Genomic DNA, 14,150 nt, shown 5'->3' with positions numbered 1-14,150 from the left:
GGTTTTTTGGCCACCATAACTTGATTAACAATCCTAGTTCAGATGATCTTTGTGTGCTTTAGTGAACCACTTACTCCCAATTGTCTTTCTACTAACCTTGCTTCTTATACTTATTTCCTCTTTTTATTTTAGTTTTTCCACTCTTTTTGTGTGTCTTAACACTTTAGGGAATGTGAATAGTATCACTCTTGCTATTCTTCTAATCAGAGGACGGTAAGCAATTAGCAAATTATGATTGCAGCAAAGCTAGAAATTTGCTAGTTGATACATTAGATAAAAAAACAATTTATGATATTCAATCATAAATTGTAAGAAAAACAGTTAAAAAATATATATACATTAAACAATTGGGGGGGGAACAAAAAACAATGGAAGCGTATGTTTGTTGGTTATGTATCCATTTGCACTTTTCCTTGACTGAATTTTAGCTTTCTGCAAATGCAGTACAACCGAAAAGACCAATTTCTTTTATGAACGTTTAACTGGATGTTTTCGCATTATTAAATTTAAGCCATTGGACCTAAAATTCTGAATATTTTACTTCTTAAAAGGAGTTTTTCTTTCACCTTTCGGATTTAGAATGAGGGGGTCATTAGCCATGCAAAAATGTTATTCCGAGTTTTTTTGTTTTAAATTGTTTGGAATAATATATATTTATTCATGCATATATATATATATATGTATAGTTCACAATGAGAATAGAATAATGCATAACATGTTGGGAATAGTTCCCACTTTCAAAAAATGACAAAACACGCAGAGGAGAAAATTTTTACTTATATTGTTTCAAAGTTTTGCATAAACACAATTTTTTATTTTTAGCACCATAATTTTTGAACATTTTCTGGAAAGAAGACTTAGTAGAATCGTTCAGAGAAAAAAAAAATGGAATCCAAGTCAAAGATTTATTAGCAACAAAGGGTGCCTCCATCAACAGGATGAACAGAACCGGTGGTTGACATGGATTTATTGCTCAGCAGAAACAAAATGGTGTAGACAACATCTTCAACCTCTGGAAAAAAAGGCACAATTAATAACTCTCCATAATAAAGACCAATGTGTGTGTATGTATATATATTACATATATAATAATACATATATAATAATAATGATGATGTATGTATGTGCAAAAGATTTAGCATTTTTGTAATGAGAATAACAAATTTTAATTTCCTTAATATTATTTTTTATAGTTGTTTTCAAGTGTCAATAATACCAATAATAAAAACCATTATTACCTTATAAATTTATTAATCTATCAGCGATGACCAAGTAGAAGTCTTGCGTAATTTTCAATTGTATTCATTGTACTTCCCACACCGCACTAAAGATTGAACCTTGGACCTCCAGAAAAGCTTCACTTAGAAGTGAATTGTACTTAGATACTTTATTCATTATGTCACTACTAAAAACAAAGAAAGATTCGAGTTTGGTAAAAAGATTCCCGAGTTTGACAAGATACACAGGAAGACAGTTTAAAGTTACAGCAACCGAAACGTTTACAAGTTTTGACATAAATTTTCTTGAATTAAATATTCATATAAATATTGTTGGCGCAGCTGAGATAAGTAGGTCCAGCAGACGAGCCTCGTTCTGAAAAATCTTGACAGTTAGGTTGTATGAAATGTGACACCGGTGCTTCGTTATATTTATAGCAATAAACGTTCAACATTTCTTTGAATTTTTTTCTTTCTTTAATTCTTGGAATTAAAAAAATAAAACATGTTTTTTTTTTTAACTTTTAGCTTAACTTGCTTTTATATTTCACCATTTCGTTTTTTTAGTAATAAATGCTTCTCTACATTAAAAACCGACCTTGTGTCTAACTCTGCCCACGTGGGGAGGCAAGTAAATGGGAAGTAATATGGCAGCTGAAAAACTTTTTTTGACCACCATAAAAGCATTATAATACATTTAAACCCTGAAGAATTACCTCCATGCGCACTTGTTGTTCTAAGTTAACTAGCCACTACTTGTGTTTCAAACTTTAAAAAAAAAAAAGCTCTTTAAAATATTAAAAATACTAAAGCTTTTTTCGTTTTGGAAAAGAGGTTTCAGGCGCCCCTATTATCCCAAAGAACCAGCTATGTAAACACTTTGCAATATTTTTCAATAATTATTTAAAACAAAAAAAAAGATTTCTTTACAATCAATTTTTATTTAAAATTAAGAAATTATTTTCTAAAATATTTTCTTTATATGTGTTGACATTTTGTTTTTAAGTAAAATTAAGAAATTAATTTTAAAAATATTGTTTATATCCTTCTTTATTCAAAAGGGTGACTTTTCGGTAGCTTCACCAGTTGTTAACCTAAATTTTCTGAATATCAGAACGAGGCTCGTCTGCGGGACCTACTTATCTCAGCTTGACCATATTGTTAAACTATTTTCATGTCAAATAACAGGGGGATGGAGGAGGATATTATGAAAACATAATTTTTAATCAACATTTCTCATTCTTTTTACATCAGAATTGGAAATTTTGAGAAAATTCAATGTTTTTTTTACATGGTAGTTACCACTTATCAAGGCCCGGAAGCCACTCGGGGGATAAGGGTTATTGCATGTATCAATGGGACAATATCGCGGTAATCATTAGTAATGGAGATCTGATAAAATGTCTTACTTAAGGGGGCGGTTTATCAGGAATTTATTGATGTTGGACTTGAAAACATCCAAGTTGTAGTCAGGTGGGAAACAGGCAAACGGAAAAGAGTTTCACAGGCGTGCACTTCTAAGAAAGAAGCTTTGCTCATGGAATCTACGTTTTGATTTAGGCATAGATAAAGAGTGGGGAAAATTATTGACAGTAGTTTCAGCTAGACGGGTGTTTTTTGTGAAAGATTGGCGAGGGGGGACCAGAGATTGGAGCTCAGACGAGCACTTTCCATGGAAATAATGATAAAACAATGACAGGCTCACAACGTCTCTTCTGTGAGAGAGAGGTTGCAGAGAAGAGAAAAAGGCATCCCCCCACTAAGACACAAAGACTATTTTGTACTCTGTCAAGGCAGGATAGGCTGTTTTTAGCAGCTACTGCCCGGATATGGCAGCAGTACTCCATCCTTGGATGTACTTGGCTTTTATATAGATAGAGAATTGCACCAGCAGTGAGATATCTTCTGGAATGGTAGAAGGATCCTACCATTTTTCCAGCGACCTTGGCAACAGACTTGATGCACGTGTTCCATTTCAGAGTAAAGGTCAATCCCAGATGCTTGTCAAAACATGGAGCCTCCCCAAGACGAGAGCCATCCATTTCAATTGATGCCAGATGGGGTTCAGAGCGTTGATGATGTAAAGATAGAAGCTTGGTTTTGGATGCTTTAAAAGTAACCAGCCACCTCTTCCCCCACTGTACCATGCGCTCAAGATCAGAGGAGAGAGAATCAGAGAGAACTTTGTCATTTACGGCCTTTGATGTGTTGCCATAGATGGTCGTGTCATCAGCATAAATGTCACAAATGATTTAAGTATGTGTTTTGGGAGATCATTGATGTAGATCAGGAAAAGAGTTCGGCCCAGGATGGACCCCTGAGGGACTCCAGCATTAATACTGTGGGCCTCTGATTTCTGCCCATCAACCACTACTCTTATGAGCCTATCAGAGAGAAATGATTTAATAATTGAGAAAACGTTTCCAGTTATACCGTAGCTGGAAATCTCGTGAAGTAGACCTTGTGCCATACCTTATCGAAGGCCTTTGATATGTCAAGAGCAATTGCCCTAGAAAGGAAGCCTTTGTCGAGAGATTCACTAATCTTATGAGATATAACCGTTAGCACATCTGCTGTAGATCTAGCAGAACGGAAACCATATTGCATGTCACTAAGAAGGTTATTTCTGCTGAGGTGCTTGACTATTATGCACTGTTAGCTAGTTAAGCATAACAGATCAACAAAAATATTTTAAGTGTGACAGCCGATAATCAAAGTTCTGTTGGAGGTGCCTGGATGCATATAAAAGTATCTGCCCATTCAGCAATGAAAATGCAATTTCAAACAAAAAAATAGAAAAATCCTTGGGGGTGGGGGACAATGAAAAAAGCTAAAATCTTTTAACTTACCAGCGAATTTTTTCAATGGAATTCGATTGAGCATGGCTTCAGATTTGGCTGGATCACTCCAGTAGGTCAAGCCCATCTCTGTCAATACCACAGTTGGGTTGACACAATTCACACGAATCTAAACCAAAAAATTCAAAATATAAGTGAAGTCTTATTGGGGCATAAAAAAAAAAGATCATGATTCACGACTGTTACTTTGAAACATTTTGTAAATAAAGTTATAACGTTGAAATATAAATTAAATAATTCAAAACATGAAGAAGCACTTTCTGTTGCTTTATTCTTTTCATATTGCACTAATTGGGTTTACTTTACATTAGCATTATAAGCACACATCTATTATAAACACATACACATTATATATATATATACAGGGTGACCCCCCCCCCAAAAAAAACGGGCCTCAACTCTAATTAGGTTGAGACATTTTCTAGAATCAAAATCATCTAATGGATCTTGATCAAAATTACAACAAGGATTCCAAACATAAAGTTTAGTATATGCTGTTATTTTAAATTTCGTAATGGAACATAAAAGTGATGCAAAACTGTTCTGTTCGGAAATTAATTTGACTTGTCCTGAAACGAGTATTCTTCTTCGATAGTTGTAGCTAACAAGATAGTTACCATAGTAGTGGTCACCGTTTGAATACTTGACCCCTGTTCATCTCGAAGGACCAAATGAATGCGAGGACATGTGTTCTGTTTCTTTGGCTGCATTATGCACGGATGTTGACTAATACCGCCTTGCTCGTTTATTTATTGCCGTCAAGTTGCATTGTGATATTTAGATTCAAATGATCTCTTATTCAGCAACAAGAACCTGCATCTAGGAATCACTTGAATGCTAGATACCATGTCGTTCAGTGACCATTATCTGAAGAGCCTCGGATGCTGCCAGTTTAGATCTCCATCTATTTCAATGTAAGTGACGCAAAAAAGACGGAATTCTGGTTTGGTTGTTTTATGTCATACCAACCCTTTTCCAGTTCTTTAATGCTGAATTCAGTCATTTTTGTAAAACGTTTTTATACTTCAAGTTCTTTATATCTTTAAATATTTATTCATGGTGTTTGGTTTGCTTGTTTTATACAGAAACAAAAATTTTGTTTAGCTTTGCAGAACATGATTGAGTTTTTCCATTATAAAATATTTATCAACATGATGTATCGCACCAGGACGGTAATGTGGTGTTAAGTTCTTCAATCTTTGAGGTATAACTCATCTCCAGGAGAAGAAAAAAATTTGCACATACAGGGTGACCCCCCCCCCCAAAAAAAAACAGTGGACATTCAATTGTTTTTCTGAGCATTTTACAGTCAATGGAGAAAACAAAGGCCAAAGACCCTAGTGTTTTGATGTGATGTTTTGAATATAATAAACTAGTTATGACCAAAGTTTCATTTCATTCGGACAAAACACTAAGAAACGAGGCCTAATTAGAGTTGGGGCCCGTTTTTTTTGGTCACCCTGTATTCTTTTTTTTTTTTTTTCCTACAAGACTTGATTGTCATAATCTTCAAATAATTCCAAGCAAACTACAACATCCCCCTTAAAATTTTACACGCTTTAAAGTTCAAAGTTGACAACTGAAATGCTTTCGTTTGAAAAGAGATTATTTCAAAATTTGAAAAGTTTTAATGAAATATATGCTGGTCACACGCACCCCAAAAGGTCCTAGTTCCAAGGCCATAACTCTGGTGAGTGCATCAAGGGCGCCTTTGCTGCTACAATAAGCAGCATGATTTTTCAGTCCAATAATAGACGCTTGGCTGGAGACATTCACGATAGACCCTTTGCGTGAATCTGCAATAATTCTTTTCACAACCACCTGAAGTGCACAAATTTTGAAACAATTTTCAGTGAATAGAATGATTTCATCAAGAAAAAATATCCAAAATGAAAAAAAAATGTGTGATAAATTTTTAAAAACTAAGAGAAACTGCTAAAGAGAACATTTTCTTTTTAAATTGGTCATGTTTATTGATGCCAATCATCTAAGTATATATTATGCACATGAAAATTATTTAGGTTGACGAGAAAGTTCTTGCGGTTTAGATGAACATATCTTGGCTTAAACAAAAGATTTATTGATCGCAATAAGCACCATAAAAATGAACACACTTTTGCCAACACAAACAGGTGTATTTATGTCAATAACATAAAATCTTGTGTTCTGGTGGTGATGAAGTCACAAAATATTTTAGGTTTACATTTATTTTCTAGTAGTATATAAGTGGCAATTATTTAAGTATGTATTATAATACATATAAGATTAGATGAAATATTCATAATAAGAATTAATATATATATATATATATATATATATATATATATATATATATATATATATATATATATATGGCTGAAGTTTCTTTAGGCATGGAGTCAAAAAAAAAAAAGTAAATGGCCGCCAACAGCAGGGAGACCCAGCAGAATTTCGACTATGATATTTGCAAGTTATTACAACTAGCCGAGCAAGGAAGCGTTTAAAATCAGTTGAAATATATGACCACAATTATAACCAGCATGGCATCTGAAAGTTTTGGTTATGTATTTTAACTTCAGTAATTTAAAACTCCATCTGTTATTTATGATTGCGTTGTTATAGTTTTACTTTAAGTTTAAATCTATGAGTCCCATATGATTTTTAAAAAAATAATTTGATTAGATTAAATGATCCAATAAATGAATCGACTCGATAAGAACATAGCAATTTTATTATTAATTTTTGAATACACGCTTCCTTTTCATTGGCTGACTTGCAAATGGAAAAAGGGGAATGATTAATTTTGCAAAAAAAAAATAGGGGTCTGATCTGATGAGCAAGAACCCCAAAATCGACAATGAAGACAGCAATGATCATTGAGGATCACCTAAATGCATTTGAATATATTTTTCAATGGCTTATGCCACTTAACACAGGAAAATCCACCTGACTACAACTGGGATGTCTTTAAGTCTAATATAAACAAATTCCTGATGAACCGCCCCCCCCTTAAGTAAGACACTTTATCAAATCTCCATTACTAACGATTACTATCCCATTGATTACTATACACGCATTAACCCTTATCCCAGAGTGGCTTCTGGGCCTTGATAAGTGGTGACCTCCATGTAAAAAAAAAAAAAAAGTCTCCCTGACCAAAACAGAGTCCATACAAACTACTTACTTAAAGATGCAACAATTGGAATATTTTGTTTTTTTTAGTCATATAAATTACATAATCATTATATATATATATATATATATATAATTATTATTATAATAATATATATATATATAATTATTATTATAATAATATATATAATTATTATTATAATAATATATATATATATAATTATTATTATAATAATATATATATATACATATTATTATTATAATATATATATATATATACATATTATTATTATAATATATATATATATTATTATTATAATATATATATATTATTAATATTATAATAATATATATATTATTATTATAATATATATATTATTAATATTATAATAATATATATATTATTATTATAATATATATATTATTAATATTATAATATATATATATATACATATTATTATTATAATATATATATATTATTAATATTATAATAATATATATATATTATTATTATAATATATATTATTAATATTGTAATAATATATATATATTATTATAATATATATATATTATATATTATAATAATATATATATATATATTATTATAATAATAATATATATATATTATTATAATAATAATATATATATATATTATTATAATAATAATAATAATAATATATATATATATTATAATAATAATAATAATATGTATATTATAATAATAATAGTATATATATATATATTACAATAATAATAATATATATTATAATAATAATAATAATAATAATAATAATAATAATATACATGCATACATACATAGCAATTAAACATATTAACTTGCTTTCTCAGAGTTTTACTAACAGGCTTTTATTTATGAAATGCAGACATTTTTTTTTGTTTCAGAAAGCTTTATAATTTCAGACATTTCTCCAACTCTCCTGAACAATAGCCCACTCTAATAATACAAAACTAGTGACAATGGTGAATAAATGTGTTTATTTTTCATTTTTTTCTAAAAAGAAATTGATGCAATGTGTTGTTAACCAAAAAGAAAATAAATGACTTTTTTAGTTTGCTTATAAACAAAAAGAGTTAAAATAACCTTGAGAAAATTAAGTTTTTTTCTTGAAGATTCACAGAAATATCAAAGTTGACTTGCCTGTGATACATTCACTACTGCATTCAAATTGACACTGAATGTCCTGAAAGGTTGAAAGTCAAAATTATTCAAATACACATTATGTATTAAGACGTCTTTAGTTATGAGGCAAATACAATATAATAGCAAACACACAAACTATAGTTTTAAAAGATTTTAAAAGGTGTTTTCAATAATTATTCTTTAAAAAATATAGCACAAAAAGTGTTTTCAATAATTTTTATTAAAAAAAGCCCTACTAATTTCAATAATTTTTTAATTAAAACAAGACTGAAAAAACTTTGCAATGATTATCTATATATCTATAAAAGTGAAAGTGTGTATGTACATTTCCCTACACAATAACTGTCAATTTTCAGTTTACAGACTCAATATTTAATATACAGGGTATGGAGATTTGGGAAAATCTTTGTAATCCATTTTCGGCCAGAAATTTGGCTGTTAAGGGGGTCAAAGTTTAACGATTTGACCTTTGAGAACTCTACCAAACTCCTCCACCAATTTTGGGTATAAACAATTGAAATTTTAGATATAGGTTCCTTGGACATAAATCTAACTTAATAACTTGATTTGAGCCCAAACAATAAATGTGTATGCTAACTAATAATGTGGAAATCAAAAAAGTTTTAAAAAAAGGAAGGCCAGAAATTATGTATATGTGGACCAGTTATGATGATGTCATCAGAAGAACTAATGAACATGATGGAAGACTGTTAAATATGGACACCTCTAACCAATGAATGAGCTTGAAAATAAGCAATTTAAGGAAAATGGGCTGTAATAATTCTCCTGTCTAAAAATAGAAGTTCTTAAAAAAAAGAAAGAAAAATAACTGTGGAAACCAAATAATTGAAAAACTAATAACTAAACTTACTGCTCAAAGTCTTCTTTCTTAGCTTCTAAAAACGAATTCAGGATACCAATGCCAGCGTTATTGACTAGAAGATCAATGGGTCCAAGGGAGGTAACTGTGGAACAAGTTTTGTCCCAATCACTCAAATCACACACAACGGCATGAATTTCAGGGCACTGTAATAAAAGAACATGTTTCAGGACAAAAAAAAAAAAAAATACACACACAAAAGAAAGTAAATTTATTCAATGGAACAAAAATAGACTACAAGATTTTCTATGTTCTTTTCTGTGACCATGTTGGTTATTGAAGTGATACCATATTGAATACTGAAGTTGAGGCCCAGCAGAGCAGATTCTGTAGAACTTCTAAAATAATACATTTAAGTGAAAATAAAAAAAAACAAAGAAAAAACGGTTCAGCTGTTTCAGAGTCTATAGGGAACAAGTTTACACATACAAGTTGGATGTTTTTGTTTTACGGCATATCAACCCTTTTCAGGTTATTTAATGCCGAATCCATTGATTTTGAAAAAATTTTTTAATAGAATATATTTGTTTTTTTTCAAGTCAGTTTCTATTTAACCTATAGTTGGAACCCTAACAGGTACTACAACTCCGGGTCAGAGTGGACCTGGGAGCAATGGCAATTAAAGGGTGGCTCCATACTCCCCAAAGCCTGCAAGCTGGGACCTCACCATCGGATATAATTTAAGGTCATATCCAGGACCCATATATACAAAGTGCCTTTTATATATAGAGAGATATGACATTAGCAAGTATGATAAGTTTTCTCGTTGAGATTATTTAACTTTTTTTTAAGCACATTTTTAACATATTATATAAATAAATAAAAATAAATAAAAGAAAAACATGCTATCAGGTCCAGAAGCCACTCGATATTAAAAGTTAATGAGATGGATGAATTGTTAGTTGAATGATGAATAATATTTTTTATTTTTTTATAACATTTTCACCCCAAACAAAGCACAGTGCCACTTTGATGGAGGGGGCTACTATCAGGGAAATAAGTTGCAGGGATACTATGTAGGGAGTTGAGCAGCAAGATGTCTGTTTACATTACACTTGAACTTCTGCATGTCAGTACAGTTGGGGAAGCAGGAACCCGGAAGGGAATTCCAAAGTCTAGCAGTTCCGGGGAAGAAACTATTAAAGTAGAAGGCTTTCTTACATCTAGGGATCTCTACTGTGTAGGGGTGGGACTTTGTTGTTTGTCAGGGGTATTTACCTCAAGGGGGTACAAGGGCTTGTAGTTCGTCAGAGCATTCACCATTAAAATACTTGTAAAACAGGCAGAGGGATGTAACATTTCATCGATGAGACAGAGGTTTAAGATTAGATAACAGTTCAGGACATGCCAGGTTGGCGACTTTCTTTTGAACTTTGTCCAGAAGTGAGAGACTAGTAGCAGATGCAACAGCTCAAATGCGACAACAATACTCCATACATGGGCGAATGGTCGCCTTGTAGAGGTATAGGATACTTTCTGGCGTAAGTAACTTTCTAGCATGGTAGAGAGAGCCCACCTTCTTCACAGCGGCCTTGGCAATGCTCTCAATGTATCTGTTTCAACTTATGTTCCTCGTGAACATTAAGCTGAGGAGTTTGAATGAAATACTTTCAGTTAATTTATCTTTAGACATAGCTATTGGTGGTTGGTAAGGTTTCATATAATTATTAAAGGAAACGAGCTTAGTCTTGGCAGCGTTGAATGTTACCATCCATTTCTGACCCCATTCCATTACAGACTAGGGTTGCCGCCATTGCCTTAGATATGTCTTTATTTGTTTTCTCCTCGTGCTGTTATACAGTGTGGTGTCGTCAGTAAATACACCTATCTCAGAGACTATTTTATCAGGGAGATCATTTATGAATATCAGGAATAATAAAGGTTCATGACCGACCCCTGAATTACACCTGCATTTATATCGAGCGCACCTTTTGTATATATTAAACAGATAGGAATACGACTTCACTTTATAATAGATAACTGGGTTTGTTGGCTGACTCTCATTTTGAACTACTTTTGCTGGCAAGAAGTTTTGATTCAATATTGGAACCCTAAACCTAGGTAAATAATATCAATTTCCAATAAACTATTAATGTCCCTTTTTAGTGTATTATAATCTGTGAGATTTTAAGATAAATACTTCATAATATTAGTTGAATATCTGAACAAAAAAATGTCTTTGAATTCATATGGCACCACTAATAAAGATTGAGAATTAGAAGTTTGTCAAATTAAATGGTCTAATGCTTTTAAGTGTTTACGACCATAAAATCATTCATGTAAAAAAAAGGCATAATTTAATTTAAAGTTAATTATTTTTTAATGTTACTGATAATTTAATATATTTTAATTTAAAAAAAAATCATAAGTAAAAACAAACCATAAAAAATTAAACAAGAGAAAGAAAAATGTAAATTAAGACATAATTTAAGGTAAAACTATTTTTAAAATAGAATTTTGCATTAAAATTTTAAGAGATTTAAAAGATGTCAATGCATATATCTGATAATAAAATAAAAATAATTCCAATTATGATAGGAATGTTCATAAAGATAAAAATGTGAAGCGAAATAATAAAAAACAGTTAAAAATTAGTAATATTAACATAAAAACAGTTGAAAATTAGTAATATTAACATAAAAACAGTTGAAAATTAGTAATATTAACATAAAAACAGTTGAAAATTAGTAATATTAACATAAAAAAAGTTGAAAATTAGTAATATTAACATAAAAACAGTTGAAAATTAGTAATATTAACATAAAAACAGTTAAAAATTAGTAATATTAACATAAAAACAGTTGAAAATTAGTAATATTAACATAAAAACAGTTGAAAATTAGTAATATTAACATAAAAACAGTTGAAAATTAGTAATATTAACATAAAAACAGTTGAAAATTAGTAATATTAACATAAAAAAAGTATTACATTCATAAAGTTTAAATATTTAATTCTAAAAATTGACGTTGCAAGTTAGAATTTAATTACATACTTAAAATTTATTTAATTCATATGAGAGAGAAAAAGGAAATGGAATTAGAAATATTTATTGAATAAAATCCATGCAACATCTACAACTTTAATAATGAACTGACATCTTGCTGCCCAACTCCCTACATAGTATCCCAGTAGCTGTTGCCCCTCATAGTAGCCCCCTACACCAAAGTGGCAATGCGCCTTGTTTGGGATGAAAATGTAATAAAAAAAATAAAAAATATTATTCATCATTCAACTAACAATTCATCCATCTCATTAACTTTTAACGTCGAGTGGCTTCTGGACCTGATAAGCATGTTTTTTAATTTATTTTCATTTATTTATATAATATGTAAAAAAAAAAAAATTATCTGACCTCTGCTACTAATGTTTTCAGGTGTTCTTCAGTCCTGCTGAGGGCATAGGTTTTGGCACCACATTTCGACAGCATCTTTGCCACATCTCGTCCAATTCCAGCATTTTTTAAATAAGAAAACAGAAAAACAAACAAAAAAAATTAAATTAAAATATACAACAATTATCTTTTCCTGAATTATAAACATACCATAATGTTATGTAATTCATGCACCAAGGAGAGCCTCCAGAGCCAACAGCCTTGTGTCAGCCTGATATACGTGAAAACAAAAAATAAAACAATGAGATCACTTAACTAGTAATATCAAAGCAGAGAATAAAAATTGAATCAGCCTATAAATAGTATGACAATTTTATGACAAACCTTATTTGTACATATGAGGAAAGTTCTGTTTGTTCTATTTGCCCATAATGACTACAGATAGAACAGCTACTACACTTTGAAATATTTGCACAAGACATAAAAATTATATTTTAACAAAGTACGAGACATTTTCTAGTCATGCTGATAAAGGATGACCAACAACACCCATTTTCTCACACTTTATAAAATGTCTATCGTACTCTTAATTAGAATCATCTATGACCATAATACCACATTTACTCCAAGTGCCGTCCTACTAAGAAATTTCTCAAATCATCCAAAAATTTTATTGAAGATAAACATAACGTTTTCATATCAGTATATACGAGCAATGCATGAACCTTGCGTCAATATCAAGGTCAAATTAAATTATTATCTAACTTTACTTTAAATGTAAGAAGAAATTCAACTTTCTTTACTTATTTATTTTTTTTTAGGAGTGCAACATATCGCAAAACGAAACTCATTACTGTCTGATAGGTTTTGAGACATAAGTTACTTTAACGAAACAATTACATTTCAGATTCAACGAAACAGAAAAAATATTTATCATTAATCTGTTCAAATTAAAAAAAAAGTTCCGCTCGTCTTAAATCAAGAATTTACAAATATATTTATATCTTAATACCGTTTGCATTAAATAATCATTTTAGATGTTTTGCATTAAATAATGATTCTAGATGTTTTGCATTAAATAATGATTCTAGATATTTTGCATTAAATAATGATCCTAGATGTTTGCATTAAATAATGATTCTAGATGTTTTGCATTAAATAATGATTCTAGATGTTTTGCATTAAATAATGATTCTAGATGTTTTGCATTAAATAATGATTCTAGATGTTTTGCATTAAATAATGATTCTAGATGTTTTGCATTAAATAATGATTCTAGATGTTTTGCATTAAATAATGATTCTTGCATTAAATAATGATTTCAGATATTTTGCATTAAAAAATGATTCTAGATGTTTTGCATTAAATAATGATTCTAGATGTTTTGCATTAAATAATGATTCTAGATGTTTTGCATTAAATAATGATTCTAGATGTTTTGCATTAAATAATGATTCAAGATGTTTTGCATTAAATAATGATTCTAGATGTTTTGCATTAAATAATGATTCTAGATGTTTTGCATTAAGAGGGGATGTAGGTATAGATAGGTGAGAATCCTATAGACCAAGCCTTCTCAACGTGTATT

The 14,150-nt window shown here is 30.3% G+C and overlaps 1 protein-coding gene across 1 annotated transcript; it reads right to left on the bottom strand.

Moving 5' to 3' along the window:
- Positions 1 to 908: 908 nt before the first annotated feature.
- On the bottom strand, positions 909 to 12,658 carry LOC145240344 (L-xylulose reductase-like). The gene is made up of 6 exons (XM_080103925.1): positions 12,584 to 12,658; positions 9,220 to 9,374; positions 8,346 to 8,388; positions 5,732 to 5,896; positions 4,067 to 4,184; positions 909 to 1,012 (listed from the first exon to the last, which is right to left on the bottom strand). Exons 1-6 carry the CDS (start codon positions 12,656 to 12,658, stop codon positions 909 to 911), a joined length of 660 nt encoding a protein of 219 aa, XP_079960051.1.
- Positions 12,659 to 14,150: the final 1,492 nt, after the last annotated feature.

Source organism: Euprymna scolopes, chromosome 19 (assembly GCF_053919585.1).
Source record: "Euprymna scolopes isolate OS-2025 chromosome 19, ASM5391958v1, whole genome shotgun sequence".
Classification (NCBI taxonomy): Eukaryota; Metazoa; Mollusca; class Cephalopoda; order Sepiida; family Sepiolidae; genus Euprymna; species Euprymna scolopes.
This window is presented reverse-complemented; position numbering and strand designations above follow the sequence as displayed.